Source organism: Acomys minous, assembly GCF_964271855.1.
Source record: "Acomys minous genome assembly, chromosome: 2".
NCBI lineage: Eukaryota > Metazoa > Chordata > Mammalia > Rodentia > Muridae > Acomys > Acomys minous.
The window spans coordinates 74,675,062-74,692,147 of NC_140484.1; the positions used below are offsets into that span (position 1 = coordinate 74,675,062).

A 17,086-nucleotide genomic window follows, 5' to 3' on the forward strand; every position below is an offset into this window, starting at 1 on the left:
CCACCAACATAATGGGGTCCATGCACAGGCTAAAGTTACACAAATCTGCTCAGTAATTTTCTTATGGGGTGTGTGTGTGTGTGTGTGTGTGTGTGTGTGTGTGTGTGTGTGTGTGTGTGTGTTTTGAGCTTTGAGCTGGTAAACTTAAGCTGCAGTGTCAAGGCTTCTTTATCTTTCAGGTGTGTAAAGCTATTTTCTAATTGAGATGAACATGGTGGCAATTACACTAGAGTATTCAGAAAGATGAGTTCTTTTCTCATTTAGAAGCACATGCAGTACATGAATCACCCAATCCAAGAAAGGGAGGGGGAGCAGAGCATTAAATATAATTTATGCTTTGCTAATTGAAATCAAATACCAAGTTCAATCTCCCTGGGAGTTGCCATGCTCATATTTAAGTAGGGCAGAAGTATTATAATCTGACTCTGTGTTGGCAAGTTGGTTTAGCTTTTCTGCATAGATGATGATTCATTCATCAAGCCTTCACACTAAGGGCCAAGGCGCAGTCATTCATTCTGAGTAGGAGAGGCAAAGGAATAGTAGTCACTGAAGAAATCAGACCATAAACATGTCAAATTTGCATTTCTTTTCAGAAGCAAGACTCTTCAAATACATTGCCAAATGGAAGGGCTGTTTAGTTTTGTTTTGTACTGAAATCCTCTTGCTCTACAGGCTTAGTCCCTCTGCTCCTTCTGTAGACTGAATGACATACAAGTAACTTAAGAGGGAAGGGTTTCCTGTCTCTTATTTCACATGGGAAAATGCTTTATTTACCTCTCATTTACCATACTAAAATGAGTTTGTTATCTTTATATGGAATATTTATGTAAGGACATACAACTAGCAGCTATTTTTTTTTTCAGAAGCAGCACTTTTACAGTTTGAGTTTTATGGGCTTTTGAGGACAGGCAAACATAGAAGGAGACCGAAGGGCATAATCAGGATGTGTGCATCCAGTATGGATAGGAGTGAAGGCTGGGAGCAGCATTCTCAGCCCGTAGAAGAACATCTTCAGAGGTCGTCTAGAATTGGGTGAGATAATGTCCTTTGGCAGAGTTGTGATATTACCATAACCTAGCTGCCACTGACTTCCAAAACCGAATATACTTCTGCAAGGATGGTATAACCTTTTCTTGTAGGGTTCAAAAACCCTTGCACCACTGTCCTTGAAAGTAAATTTCATTAAACCCTGAGTGGGGTTGAGATGGAGAAATAGAACACAAAGAAGGAAACCTTTCCTCTAGTTCTAAATCCCAGTTTCCTTAAGAATACTTCTGAAAGACTAGATCACAGATCTAGTCTAGAACTTGGGAAGATGTGTATGTCCTTCCCTTCCTTCCTTCCTTCCTCCCTCCCTCCGTCACTTCCTCCCTTCCCTACCTTCTTTCCTCTCTCCATCCCCAGCTCCCTCTCCCTGTTTTCCTTCCTCCTTTCTTTCTCTCCCTTCCATTACTCATCCCCCGCCCCCCCCATTTATGCATTTACTTATTTTTAGCCAATGTCTCACTGAGCACATAGGCTGTCCTCAAAGTCAGAAGGCTGCCTCAGCCTCCCTGACTACTGTGGATACAGGTGTCTTCCACTATGTTTGGGTTGGTCACATGTCTTATGCAAAATCTACACAGGTAACTCAGCTAGGGCTGACATCCACTTACTTTCTATTCTGCTCACTGAGCAAGCCCCCACACCAGCTCCGTGTAGTCCACCCTTCTCTACAGGTAAGCACCCTCTTCCTTTAAACGTGTGAGCACTTGTATTTCCATCTGTATCTTTGTTTACTTTGGCATTATCTGTTGCTTCCAGCTCAATGTTTCTTATCTGGAAAAAAATTATTTGCACAGCTGTTTCGGAATCTGGTTTATCAGTCCATCACTCACAGGTTGATGAAAAAGATAGTACCCCTTTCCCCAGCCATTGTGTTTGTGTTACTGAAAGAAACATCCTGCCCTGCACCCAAAATCCCCCAAAGACTCAGGACCCTGGACTATCTCTTCATCTGAAAAAAACCATTCCCTGCATCCTGGGGTAGGATTGGGGGTAGGGATGAAGTGACCAACACAAATACACCATCAAAACCCATCAATCAGGTTGCATTAAGCTTTATAACAACACAGTTTCCATTTAGTGGGAGAAATGACAGTTTAATAACAGCTGAACAGATTCAACTCTCCCCACTCATACAAATTTCCAATTTTACTACAGTTCTTGGCTTTGGAGATCTGCGAACAAGTGCTTTATGTCAAATGCTGTGTTTTAATTGAACCACACTAACGGGAAGGGACACTTGATTTGGCAGCCCTTGAAAAGGATGTCTGCAGACAGTCCTTGCCCTCACCCACCCACCTCACACTGCAAATCAGCACTCTTGCCAATGGCCCAATAAATGCCATCTCTGAGTAGAGAAAATGAACCATGAGGTGACCCTGAGGGGCAGTGGTGAGACAAATAGAAAAACAGTGAGTGCTCCCTTCCTCTCCTGCATCCAGAAGGGTTACTCAGCATAGCTAACAAGCAAGCTCTGGACTTTGCCTCTAGGGAAGAACCCATCCCCCAGAGCATATCTCAGGACCACCATCTTTAGGGACAAGGATCTTTAGGTGAGGGGCCCTCCCACCAAGAGGACTGGGTTTTCCCTTATACCCCACAGTTACAAGCATTCATCTTTGTCAACCTCAGAGGTCAAAACACTGATGCTGTCTCCCTGTTCTGGGAGTATTCATGTGGGCCAGATTCCAATGTGAGGATGTGTTAAGCTTCTCCATAATTTAGAACACTCATGAAGAGAGTGACTGACCTTGGATGGCTCTCAGATAAAAGGCTCCAGGGGTGTAGGCTATTTTTATTTTTGGTAAGGAACATACGTGCATGCCTTTGCCTTCACATTGTGGGGAGGGAGGAAGTCAAAGGGTTGTGGGATGAGGCCATTGATGGGAAGGCTACACAGGCCTTGGAGGGATGATATTGCTCCCTGGGAGTTTTGGAGCTCTCAGCCACAAATAGCATTCTGGAGAGATGCCAGAGCAGAAGTTTTCATATCAGGGATTAAATACAAGGCTAGAATCCAGACTCCCAAGACTATAGTAAGAGCTTCTGCAAAGTACATCTATCTCTTTCTTTCTTTCTACCACTCATCAACATAGCATCTGTCTGTGACACTGGAAGATGTTTATCCTGTTTTCAGACTCTATTAATGAGTAGAAGATAGTATTCATGGTGTATTCTGATGGCCATCTGGTCAACCAGGTACTGTTGCTTCCTCCACAAGGATGCCATGTGATGTCTGCTCCTGCCTAAGCCCACAATATTGGAGGTAACCCAACTGCATCAGGCTAGCAATCTACTTGGTACTCCAGCACGGCTGAAGCTTCAGAACCTGGGGGATTTGAGACTCTGGTAAAGAGTATCCTTGCTATTCATTAGCCTTCCCTCCATGCTACCAGCCTCATTTATCACCCTCTTCCTGTTCCCACTGGAAGTCTTGACCAGTCATTTGGTAAAACATCATGTTGAAGGGTTTGTAGAATTTCCGAAGTCTGTGGATGACATCAGGGTCAATGCGGGGATGAGTCCGACCTTTGCTCTTGCCCAAACATCTTGGGGCACTGCTGTCTTCTGGCTTCTTCAGGCAGGGGAATCCCTTGGTTTTGTTGAAGTAAAAGTGCTTCTCAGTCACAACACGCTTGAGTCCTAGGAAGTCCTGTACTTTGGCCATCTCCCCTGCGGGGTCCACTATGAGTCGCTCACCACTGACGAACAGGATCTGAGAGAGAGGAAAGTACTGCAGCCAGTTCTCCAGGTGCAGAGCATAGATCCCAATGCGAATGGCACTCCAGGAGGCATCGATCAGCCCCAGGGTCCGGTTTTTGAAGGCCAGCACCTCAAAGGTGGGGATCTCTGGCTTTTTTGACAGTGTCTGGGTGTAGTCAGAAATGGCCCTGGTCACTGGGTTTCGTACCACCACAATGAGTTTGATGTCCTTGGCCATAGAGTGAATGCGCTTGGGAGCCTCATTTGTCACAAAGTAACTGGGAGTCTTCTCCATGGTTATCTGCCCATCCACTGTCTTGGGCATCACGTTTCTAGAAGAATAAAGAAAGAAGAAATACAGGGGTCATTACTATACCCAAGATATTTTCATGTCTTTGCATAAATTATATGTAACACATAGCCTAGGTAGAAGCCACCAAATAGAACAGATAATCACCGGGCAGTTCTTTTTATCCCTATGTCCCAACTGTAGGCTTGACTATGTAATTATCAGAAAAGGTAGGGTAAGGCTTATGCGTTATTCCCTGGGAGTCTTGTATCCCTGGGTTTAAACTGCCTTTCTCCCTCTAACCGGTTGTATTTAACCTAGATATGCCCTTAATTTCTTTACATATTAGTTTTATAATCTCTGAAATGGAGGTAATGATAGCACTGACTTCACACTGTAGTGTGAGGATTAAGGGAGCTAATGTTTGAAAAGCATTTAGCATGGAATCTCATGTGTGCATGAGCTCAATAAATTAAGGGTTTTATTATTGTTGTAGTAGCTTTCAGGAAATGTTTGAGCTCAACAAGACCTCAAAGATTATCTAGTCCAAGGTTGGCAAATTCTCACTGCCTCCTGTTTGTGTATGAATCACAGCTAAGAAGGATTTGTAATCTTTAAATGGCTGTGGGAAAAAACCCAAATGATAGTAATAGCAGCATTGTGTGATAAATGGAAATTATGCAGAATTTAAATTTCATTGCTTGTAAATAAACCTTCATTGGGACACAGCCACACTTATTCATTTGCATATTGTCTATGTGCTGCTTTTGTATGATAAACAGTAAGTGGAGTTGGTTGGCGCAACAGGTTTGTGGCCCACAGAACCTGAAATGCATAGGAGGTTTTCTGACCCCTCAGTCCACTGTTGTAAAAATAAAAAAAAAGAGCCCAGGCATAAAGAATGGGTGAAGAATCAGACAAGCTTTGTGTCCTCAGAAAACGTAAGCATATCCATGTGCTATGGAATTTTCATTTTACTTTATTTTACTTTTATTATAATTTATTCTCACTACACCCTGATTGTAAGCCCGCCACTCTTCATTTTAAAGTCTTAATACCCACCTTACATTCATTTAAAAACAAAATGGCGCATAGAAAGCGAGCATAGACTGGCTCAACATACAGAGTTTTCTTCTTTCTTTGCTTCCAGGTTTACCCAGCCAACTTCTCATAGGGCCTGCTCTAGCTGGGATCTTGAATAAACCCCCAAAGTCATATTTTAAAGGCTTTGTCTCCAACCTGGCTATGATAGGGGAGCCCTTAAGGGTGGAGCCTAGTAAGAGGAATTTAGGTCTTTGGAGCCATGTTTTGAAGATCATATTAATGGGCTGTCAAGTTGGCTCAGTGATTAAAAGCACATGCTGCTCTTGCAGAGAACTGTGTTCCCAGCACCCACATGGTGGCTCACAACTATCTAAAACTCCAACTCCAGAAGATCCAGCCCCATCTTCCGAGCTCAGCTCAGCAGGCACCAGGTGTGTACATGGTGCATAAATGTACATACAGACAAAGGTGGACATACGTAATTGAATAAATCTAAAACAAGTTAAAGAAAGGGCATATTAAAATCCCAGGATCTCCTCTCTCTTTTTCTCACTTTTTTGTCCTGGTCTTGTGGTGAACAGGCTTCCTCCACCAAATATTCCATCCATCATGAAGTGTCAGAACCAGAACCAATGAGGCAAAGCAGCCAGGGATTGGAATCTCTGAGATCACAAGCCACAATGACCTTCTTTCTTACTAAGCTGACTGCCTTGGGTGTCTTTGATAATCATGAGATGCTGAGCACTAACACAGATCCCACATCACAGCTCTTGCCTGCCAGTCTCTTTGACAAAAACATTTTCCATCTCATGCCTGCATGCATGTTTTCCTCCAGGGAGGGAGTTTGATGCCACTACCTCCAGCCCAATGCAGAGGGCCAATCAGTGATTAAAAACGAGGCTCAGGATCTTATTATGCAGTTAGTTTGCTGTAGGCATATGTAGACCAGTGCTAAATGAGGATAAACATGTTCAATACCTGGCGGTACAGTGGGCCATCTGCCACCAGGTGCTCCGTTAAATCCATTCACTTCTGAGCCCCCGCACCAAAGTGGTACATTCAGGATTACACAAGACCTCTTTGTTACGATGACATGCTTTTAAATGTCTCAGCTAATAAAACCTAATACAGACGAGGATCCCTTAGCCTCTCCTACCGTAATTAAATTTATTTACTATCACTTGTGTGGAGAAAGAATGACTTCTTTTATCTCTAATTCACATGCTCTGTCAATAATTAATTGCTGCTGGGTTTTGAGCTTTCACAGCAAGCTCTTTTATTAAGCAAGAGGAATTTGCCTGGTAGAAAAAATTCACTAGAACTAGACCTTGTTAGAGTACACTGGTTGGGCAGAACGTAGCTTTCAGATCAAAGCTGCAGGCATGGCCATGCTTGTTTGAAGATGACAAAGTCTCCACAGTATTGACAGTGTCTCTGTGTGTGTGTGTGTGTGTGTGTGTTTGTGTGTGTGTGTGTGTGTGTGTGTGTGTGTGTGTGTGTGTGTGCGCGCGCGTGCCTCTGTGTGACCTCACTAACTGTGATGTCTCGTTTGGAAGGCAAGGCTAAGGAACGGTGGTTGAGAGTAGACCTGCTCAATCTGATAGCCCGAAAGCTCTGACAATCTTTGTTGGCTCAGTGAAGCCCATTACCCCACTCTCAACCTTACTTTCTCACATAAAAGCTGGGGGCGAATGAAATCCCATGCTCACAGGACTGAGATGAAGACTAAATGTGATAATGCGCATGGATCGCTTAGGAGAGCACCTCATGAATGCCAGAATCTTATTCTCACTTAAGCCAGCTGTCTAGGATCATTTTCAGTGCAATTCTTAGAGAAGGGCAGAGGGGAAAAAATTACATTTGACTCAATCGAAAAACCAAGCTGAGGGTCTGATCTAGAATAAGACAAATTCCAATTCAAACCAATGTCACCAACTGTACTCTGTTATCTAGAGGAACATATCATATTACAAAAACATTTAATAAATCCTGATAAAAGATAGCCCCCTGCAAAGTCTTATTTTTGCATGGCTTCTCCCAGATGTTGGTCCCTGAGCTGCACTTCTGCACGTCTGCCTTGCTGCATTTTTCCTCAGCACAGAAGCAGCTGCAGCTAACCCTCTTAGCCAGTCTTTGTATTCACTCCTTAGACCTCAGTGCTTACTTTACATTAAGTCCCATTCAAATGCATCTCCTCTCCTTCAGCTAATTGACAATCTGTCAAGATCCTTGTGGATCTTTGAATCTTTTATTCAAAGCATCTAGGATGAAGTGATTCCCAGCCAGTGGATACAGGAGGCTGAGTACACGCCCAGCTCAGCATCTGATGGAAAAGGAATACAAGGCAGGAACACTAACGAAAGAGAAGGGTGTAGCAAGAAGCTCTGATCATCTTGCTGCAGGTAAATGTAACAAGCATGTAATTCCAGGGCCTTCCCCCAGCGGGGCCCTCACGGTAAGTCAGCCTGGATCACTGAATTAAGATCCTACTGTCTCTTTGCCTGTTAGAACATCTCCAGTGGCTTCTCCCAAATCTGTGAGATAACAGCTCTCCCTCTTCCAAAACTCATCCTTTCGTTCACTTATTCATTTATTCACTTCGTAAATGATCATTGACTAGTAATATGACAGTGAATAAAACAGAATTGGAGCTTGCAGTCCAGCTGTGACTTCTGACAAATGAGGAGCCCGACTAGTGCCGTGACATTAACTGTTTTAATCAACAGACAAGTGTCATTGTTATTCCCCCACTACACCGAAGGAAACAGCCTGAGAACCTAAGGTCTCACTGGGCGTGTGTTTTATTCTGAAGTTATTTTGGTGACTCTCTCCGGAGTGACTGCCAAGCCATTAATCTATTCTCTGAAGCTGAGGCCAGTCCTGGACAGGTTTTATTGTACTACGTTCTACTGCTGTTTCTCCTCCCCAGATCTCTTATCTGGGCCTCTGATCCATCAGCTATTTCTACGCTGTCCTGGTCTCCTCTCCTTATAACAATGTAGGAAGCAGGGCTGAGGGTTTTTGCTCACTCACTAAAGTGTTTACCACACAAACAATGGGGACCTAAGTAGGACTCCTGGGGACCACATTTATAAAAATCTGATGTGCTGGTACATTCTTACACTTTTAGCACTCAGGAGGCAAAGGCAAGTGGAACAAGGAAGCTTGCTAGCCAGCCAGATTAGTCAACCTGGAAAGTTCCAGGCCAATGAGAGACTCCGTCTCAAAAAACAAGTTAAGTGGTACCCGAGGAAGAAAAGCTAAGGTTAACATATGACCTCCACATACATAGGTGCACATTTGTGTGTGCATAACACACTTGCATTCAGAGAGAGAGACAGAGAGAGAGAGAGACAGAGAGACAGAGAGACAGAGAGACAGAGAGACAGAGAGACAGAGAGAGACAGAGACAGAGACAGAGACAGAGACAGACAGAGACAGACAGAGACAGACAGACTGACTGACTGACTGACTGACTGACTGACTGACTGACTGACTGACAGACAGACTAGGGGAGGCATTTCTTCTCTTAGATATGACAAATTTCCACCCAGGCTTAGAATCTTATCCTTTCCACCTTCTTGAAGCATTTTACCCCTCAATTTCTCTTGTCTTTTCTAGGTTTTAATTAAGTTCTTCTCAGCTGGGTATGACATTTCAATACGCCCATGTTCTCACATCGTGGGGTGTGTGTGTATGAGGAACAGGAGAAAAGCCAGGGATGATAGAGGGAGTTAGAAAATGCAAGAGAGTTAGAAAATAAGGTCAGACTTCCCCGTTGATGGGAAGGCCTGGTGGCACACAGAGGAAGGGGAAGCAGGCTACCAGGATGAGACTTGATAGCCTGTGACCATATGGTGGGGTATATGGTCCCCTTCTGTCATAGATCTAGGGGAGGGGGACAGGGTGAGAGAGGGAGGGAGGGGGGAACAGGAAGATACAAGTGAGGGGATATCAATTGAGGTGTAATCTGAATAAATTACTTAAATAATTAAAAAAAAGAATGGAGAGGAGATATAAAAGGCAACCAGAGAACTATATTAAAGCAAAGAGTTGGGATGGGGGAAGAAAGAAAATAAGGTCAGGAAAGATGGGTAGTGACCAAATCCCGGAGGGCCTGGCAGATCTGAGGAGGGCATAGGGATTCTTTTCTGTATGACAAGAATCCACCGAGGAGTGTCAAACAGGAGACTAGAGTGTGCTTTACACTTAATTGTCTTTTTTGCCTGCTTTGCTGAGACCAGAGAAGAGTGTTTGAGTGTCAAAGGCAGCACGGGCAGAAGCTACGTCAGGCTATAAGTTAGAAGTGACAGTGGTCCTCATGAATAAGCACTGATCATGCCTATTGAGGAGTGGACTGAGGTTGAGTCAAAAAGAGGCACCGGGGACCACTGCCACACTGGCAGGATGATCTGCTTATGAGGAGAACCTATAACACAAGCAGCTGTGCAGTGGACAACAGCAACTCTGATTTTGAATTCGAACATGGGCTATGTTACACGCTCAAGTGGGACGGGAACTTAAGTGTGCACGGGAGGCTGACATCCAGAGGGAGGCCTGTGTTGGAGATGAGCATTCATGTTCTATGTGCCTACTCCATCTTCCAGGGAGTCAGAGCGCACTGTCTGTCTTCTGCTAGTTACCAGCCGATGGGCAGACCTTCACTTTGTCTGTGCAATGAATCTCAGGCAGGAAAATATTTAAATACTTTTTGTGTCAAAAAAAAAAGTTAACATTCTCAAAGATTTTTCACTAACTCCTATTTTATTGCATCGTACTATTATGTTTTAGTTTGGGTACAGAGCTGGAGATTGAAGTCATGTTATCCGGAACCGCTCCCTTGCTAGATGCCTGCTCTACCACATCCTAGTACCTTGCTAACTCACTTTAGACCCCGCTTCCGTGCATTGCGGAGATTGCAATAAAGACCTAAGTAGAGTGAATGAAGCTCAGTGTTAGAGGGCTGGCCTAGCATGCAACATGCATAAAACCCCTACGAACAAATATGCAAGCAAAGAGTCATAATAGAATTGGTTCTCGTGTCCTGCATAGCTGGTCTCAGCTCTTGAGGATATGGGTCAACGCCTTACTCACCTGTGTTTTGCATGGCAAAGGTCACTGCATGGCAAAGGCATGCAGTGCTCAATGGCTACCTGTAGTCACTGAGTTATTATGGGAGTGATACACAAATGAGTCCATGGACCCTCCTCCCCAAGGCTAGAAAACTGGATGAAACTGGATCACATGCTCCTCAGACTAGGTTTTCCATGCATGCGGGGCAGTGTGCCTTCGTCATACCATCCCTTCCTGACAGACCATTCACTATATGCCTCATGGACCATATGGTAAGAAAACACCACCTCTGGGCTTAGAAGAGCCCATTAACAATACCCTGGGTGCTCAGAGCAGCTGTGACATCAGCATCAACAGACAGTCCTGAACTGAGAATCACATCACACAAGCCGTCAGCTGCTCTCACAGCACAAATGCTTATGAGACACCGTCCCCCCTCTCACTCCAACCTCCAACCTCTGCCATTGGTGTGGACACTTTGCTAAGCACGGGCCTTGGCCTACTTAATTCCAGTCAGCAGAATCCAAGGGCTTCTGAGGAGACCGTGACAATAGTTGCCATAGCACCTCAAGCTCCGATATTACAGAGGTCTTACCCACCCCATGCTATGTTTTATGTGTGAGAGGAGCTTCACTAAATAAGCTCAGACACAGGACCATCCTGCATAGTCAAGAGCACAAAAGCTAGCATTCCACTTGTCCAGTTTACACTGGTCATGATCTTGTATACATTACTTGACACCAGTACAGATACGCTAGCTTTCAGTTTTTAAACTTTGATACTGCAAAAGGTTCACAGTCAGTGGAAAATGTGCCTTGAATCCAGATCTATTATTGGCCTAACATTTGTGAGATGACTTCACCCAACTCTGGTTTGGTAGAGGCTTTAGCCTCCAAGTAGCTATGACTACAGGTACATGTACTGTCCCAGATATACTGCTTTCTCTTGATGCTGAGCCACAGTGTCCGTTCAACCACATGATCAAGGGGAAGAGCGGCCAGCTCTCCTCAGCATAGCTCAGCATCAGTGGTGTGTAATAGGTGCACCAAACCCATTGTCAGGAGCTGGAAGTAGAGCCCAGTTGGTTGGGCACTTGTCTAGCCTACAGTTTGATTTCCAGGAACTGCACAAACTGGGTATAGGTGTGGAGTCCCAGTACTTGCCAAAAAGACCAGGTCAGTTTTAGCTACCTAGTACGTTTGAGGCCAGCTTGGAAAGCATGAGCCCCTATCTATAAATCAATGCATTGTCAACTTCCAATCCATTAAACCTATGATGAACCCATTGGAAGTCAAGAAGCACCTGCAATGTCTCATTTCCATTCTCTGGAGAGCAAGCATCACATGAATAATTGCCTTTTCACAGGGAGTTAGTATAAAACGAGCTAATACCTAGTGGGTGACTCACATGGATTTTTCAACACATTTGATGCTAATTTTAAAAAAACTCCCTTTTGAAGTTTGTCCCATTTCAATCTCCTTAGACAGCAGAAACGGATACCCGATGAGACTGATTAGTTCAGTCAAAAGAGACAGATGGTTAATTCAACCTTAGGTTTTGCCTAACACCAGAGACTACCCTTTTGGTTACTTCTTGACAAGCACCAAGTTACAGAGGCTCAGCAAAATGACAGGACTGCCCCAAAGTCACTCTGCTAGTGGGAGGCAAAATGTAATTTTAAAACCAGACTCATTGCATGAACAGTGAATGGGGCTTACTCCTGGGAATCGCATAAGCCAGGCCAGAATCCCTAGAAATTCTTGTCAGATCAGGCTCCATCATTTGATTTGTAGTATCTCTCTCCAGGGCCTCCTCAGTGGGAGCAAATGGACACCGTCATGAACAGTGAGGGAGAAGGCAATCAACCGTATGAGATATAAAGTGCCCATTCTCCCTGGCAGGGTCAGTGAAGAGCTTGCCTCCAGCTTGCCTGAATTGCAGGTGTGCGAGCACTTTACACTTTCCCAAATGCATTATCTAGTGGAATAAATGGTGCATAAATTAGCAATATTTTCTGAGCTTTTTTGATGAACTATAACCCACAAAAAAAAAAGGTAGTAAAAAGCAAGGGCAGGTGGTTGGGCTGGGTCCTCTTCACCTAGGGAAGAAACACACTTACAAGTCAATGTAACACCTGTGTCACATTACCCTGGCCCAACCTCACAGGCCCCTGTGACTCACTGACCCTTTAATAGGGATGGAGAAGGTTAGGTTTCAGAGAGAAAAAATAATCTTGCCCAATGATTCACGAACCAGATCTCACTTTTCCTAGATATATTGGGAAGTTCATTGTGGCTTTCATAAAGAGTTTAGGAAAAAAAGAAGTACAATCCATTTGAAAATTGCATTCACATACAGAAGACAGAGAGAATCTGCATCTCCTGGGACCACAGTGCTCTAAGCTGGAAGCAAAAGAAGGCTCCAGGCTACAGTTTTAACTTAACAGTTAACAGTTAACTTGCTGAATGGATTTAGGGCACTAATGTTTCCTCCTTGGGCCTCAACTTCCTGTGCATAGAAAGGGATGTGCTTAAAGGTCAATTCTCATTAATTCAACTAAGTGTTTATTAGTGATTTTCATATTCAAGGGGTTAAGCGCATGTTAATGTAAAAGCCTGTGTGGTCCCGGGGCATTCAAGACACTGTGAGTTACTGGAGTGGAGGCCAAGTTAGACCATATCTGTGGTGGTCCCAGCCAGATGCCTCTGCTCCTGCGTGTGACCCGCCTTGCCCTATGCCAGGGACCCAGGGAAGGAGGCAGATAGGTGTAAGCAAAGGAGTGGCAATGGTGAGGATGATGGTAAATGGAGTGTGAGGAAGAAAGAGACATGGAAGGAGGACCACAAGAAGATGCAAAGAAGGATCTTAAAACAGAAGGGAGAACGCTCTGAGTCAAAATGTCACACAACTGCAGAATAAAAGGAAACTCCGGCCTTGGAGATGTTTCTGCTTTGAAGTTTGTGCCAAGTTAGTAGAGCTCTTTCAGGACTGGAAGGATTATGATTCTTACTGAGGGGGTTTGGCTTTGCCATCAACAAACTTTCCTGAATACAGTACTTTGATTAAGAATGTAGGGGTTGGGGATTTAGCTCAGTGGTAGAGCGCTTGCCTAGCAAGCACAAGGCCCTGGGTTCAGTCCTCAGCAATAAGGGGGGTGGGGTGGGGAAAGAGTGGCCCCTACAGGTTCATATACTTGAATGTTTGGCTTCCAGTCCATTAGGAAAGATTAGGAGGTGTGGCCTTATTGGAGGAGGTGTATCACTCGGGGGTATGCTTTGAGGTTTCAAAAGTCCACACCAGGCTCTCCCGCTCCCCCCACTCATTAAATGTAAGCTCTCACCTAGTGCTCCAGCTCCATGCTTGCCTGCCACAACACTTCCAACGCTTCACTATGAACTAACCCACTGACACTGCAAGCAAGCCCTCAGTTAAATGCTTTTCATATGTGAAAACCTATGTGGGTAAGAGCTGGGAGTTCATCCCAGTGCTGTCTCACTACCATCACGTCCACGCATCCTTACCACCATCACTTCCATGCATCCTTGCCACCATCACTTCCATGCATCCTTACCACCATCACTTCCACACATCCTCACCACTATCACTTCCACACATCCTTACCACCATCACTTCCACACATCATTCACCACCATCACATCCACGCATCCTTACCACCATCACTTCCATGCATCCTTGCCACCATCACTTCCATGCACCTTCAGCACCATCACTTCCACACATCCTTCACCACCATCACTTCCATGCATCCTTACCACCATCACTTCCATGCATCCTTGCCACCATCACTTCCATGCACCTTCAGCACCATCACTTCCACACATCCTTCACCACCATCACTTCCACACATCCTTCACCACCATCACGTCCACACATCCTTACCACCATCACGTCCACACATCCTCACCACCATCACTTCCATGCATCCTCACCACCATCACTTCCATGCATCCTTGCCACCATCACTTCCATGCATCCTTGCCACCATCACTTCCATACATACTTGCCACCATCACTTCCATGCATCCTTACCACCATCACTTCCATGCATCCTTACCACCATAGCTTCCATGTATCTTTCACCACCATCACTTCCACACATCTTCAGCACCATCACTTCCACACATCCTCACCACCATCACTTCCACGCATCCTTGCCACCATCACTTCCATACATCCTCATCACCACGAAGGGCAGCATGTCTATATTCCCAAGGGTAGAATAATCTTCATATCCAGAGAAAGTAAGCATTGTAGTGCTTTGTGAACTATAAAGATGCTGTGCCCTGGGCACTCCCACTGAGCAGCCGGTGTCAGAAGTCGGGTCTACCCTGGATGTCACAATCGGCATTGTGTACAATGTCAGGTAGCATCCTTGGCTACTGTCTTTTAGGACCTAGCCCCCTATAGATGTGCTGATCACATGTACTCATAGATATTACCAAACGTCTCTTGGAATTCCCAATCACAACTTGCGGACCACTGGTCTAACCAAAACTCATAGATTTCCATCTGGTCTGTGCCTTTCCTTAGAGGTAGGACCTTAGACAAACCGCTTACCTTCTCTCTGCCTAGCTTTTTTTCAACTGTAAACTGGAATGGTGATAAATCGTACCACATGCAGTTGTTTTAAAATGGAGTAAGTTCCCATGGATTCAGCTGTGTGCATCCATCTGAATCTGGGAAGCTTATAAAGAGGACAAGTGTATTCGGGTTTGTAGTTCTGCAGGAAGAGCTCTGAAGGCTGCCTTCTTGCTGTTGGATTCCAAACATAGCCCAAAGCATCCGCTATGCCTTGACTCTGGAAGGTCTCCTACAGGTTCATGTTTTCAAGGTTTGTTCCCAGCTGATGCCACTATTTTGATTGCCCGAGTAACCTTTAGGAGGCAAAGGGACAGTTGGTAGTAGTATATCCTTAGGGATGGGCCTTAGAAGGCTGGAACTCAGCACCAGTTTCTGGTACCCCTCTCAGCTTCCTGATCCCAGTGGTATGAGGAGCCTCCAGCGGATGCTTTTGCCACTACGAAACCCAACCATGCCTTCCCTGCCACGTGAGCTGAAAGTTTCTGAAACTATGACCCAAAATCAATCCTTCATCCCTTAAGGAGTTTTCTCCAGGTATTTTGTCACAGCAAGGTGAAGGTAACACACACATAGCGCTAGAGGGAACACACGTGTACAGATGTCCTCTGCTTGCACTCATTTATAAATAGCTACCAGTATTCAGGCATGGGAGCTTTGCTCTGGTTCCTTTTTCTAATCCCCATCAATGTCCAAAGGCCCACTTCTAGACATCATCAACAAATGAAGTTCCTATCCTCTTAATATCACAATTAAATTTCAAACCATGAACCTGGGAGGCATAGACGCAAACTTTGTTACAACCAGGGCAGCTGCCTCTACTGGCAGACACTGCATAAGGACTGTGAAAGAATATGCTATTGTATTGATAAGAGCGCTGTCAATCTACTAAGACAATCTGCAACATGCTAGAAGCTCCCTCTTGACATGGTAAATGTCTGAACTACTAAATGCCATGGCCTAGATAATGGAATACTAGCAGTGTGGTACCAGTGCTGAGTCTTTGAGGACTCCTGGCTAAGTGTGGCTTAGGTGAAGTGCATCCATCAATAGAGCCAGATTCCATATGACCACGTGAAGCTTAGATTCCTCCTCTGTGGCTTGTATGTTGTGGTCATGTCCAACCATAAAATTATGCTGTTTCCACTTCATAACTTTAATTTTGATACTGTTATGAATAGTAGTGTGAATATCTGATACACAGGATATCTGGCATGCAACCCCTCTGAAAGGGCCGTCCGACCCCTGAAGGGTTACAACCCAAAGGTTGAGAACTGCTGTGGCTTTGTCCTTCATCCTTTGTGACTGGACCTTCCTATCCAGATAGCCTAAGACAAACTGTCCTGTGATTTTGAATAAATTAGATGGTGAAACACCTGTCACGTGTCTCACCTGCCTTCCGACTATGTTCCAAGCCGTGTTGTCTCTTCCTGAGTCTAGCCATCACCCTGATGAATGTCTAAGCCCTGTACCCTCAAGCTGGGTCCCATCAACAAACCCCAGTCTTGGAGGCGTGAGGGTGTGGCTGTTTATGATGGCAATTGCAAATATACCAGGCCTTTATTCAAGTCTTGCCTTTTCTCGGCCTACATTTTACCTTATTATTCCTGTATAATGGCTTGTCCTGTTTGTCAACTTGATTAGATGGAAAGATTCCTAGGAAATTAGTAGAGCCAACTTCTGGGGTTTTTTTTCTGGAGGAATGTTCCTAGATCTGATTGACTGAAAAGGATGGCATGCTCTGAATGTGGCTTAGCACGATCCCATAGGCAGAAGGAATTAAAAACACTCGAAAGTAGCAGACATGAGAAGCCCTCTTTAGAGTTGTTGGCCAGGACTTTCTAACAGGATCCTAAATCATACATCCTAGACATGGAAGGTAAGTCTCTATTGGTAAAGATACAATATGCTTGAGAAACATGGCCCAAAGGTCCCTGAACCGGACTGATCTGAACAGCACTCCACGAGGACTAGTTTTCATGGTACCAGAATGTGTTATGCAAGTTTTCAAAGGTGGGAGGCAATCAATAGCCCTACCCTGCTATGATACCCAGAAAGCACATCAACGACTAGCTTGTCACGATAACCCTATGGGTGCAATAGTGGCACTCATACCTTGGTGGTATGTGGGAAGGATTGTAAGCTTTATCACAGGTGAGAGCAGTCTTGGCAGGATTTGCCCTTGGACACACCATAGATACTCCCTGAGATTAACCTTGAGATAGACTGGGTGGAGCCATCCTGGGCCTGGAATTCAGGAAGCGGACCTGGGGACTCCACCTGGACTATTGTGTTTCTAATCGACCCTCAATGGGAGAGGGAGACCACCCCTTG

General features: G+C 44.8%; 1 protein-coding gene across 4 annotated transcripts in view; it reads right to left on the minus strand.

Moving 5' to 3' along the window:
* Positions 1-2,083: 2,083 nt before the first annotated feature.
* Positions 2,084-17,086, minus strand: part of HS3ST4 (heparan sulfate-glucosamine 3-sulfotransferase 4) — a gene marked incomplete at its 5' end in the record, with an annotated part of 435,146 nt that continues 420,143 nt past the window's right edge. For all 4 annotated transcript variants that reach the window (XM_084751487.1, XM_084751488.1, XM_084751489.1 and 1 more), the window contains one exon: positions 2,084-4,079. In XM_084751487.1, the coding sequence (XP_084607613.1) occupies positions 3,443-4,079 (637 nt within the window). In that variant the 3' untranslated portion in view covers positions 2,084-3,442. The remainder of the gene's footprint in view (positions 4,080-17,086) is intronic.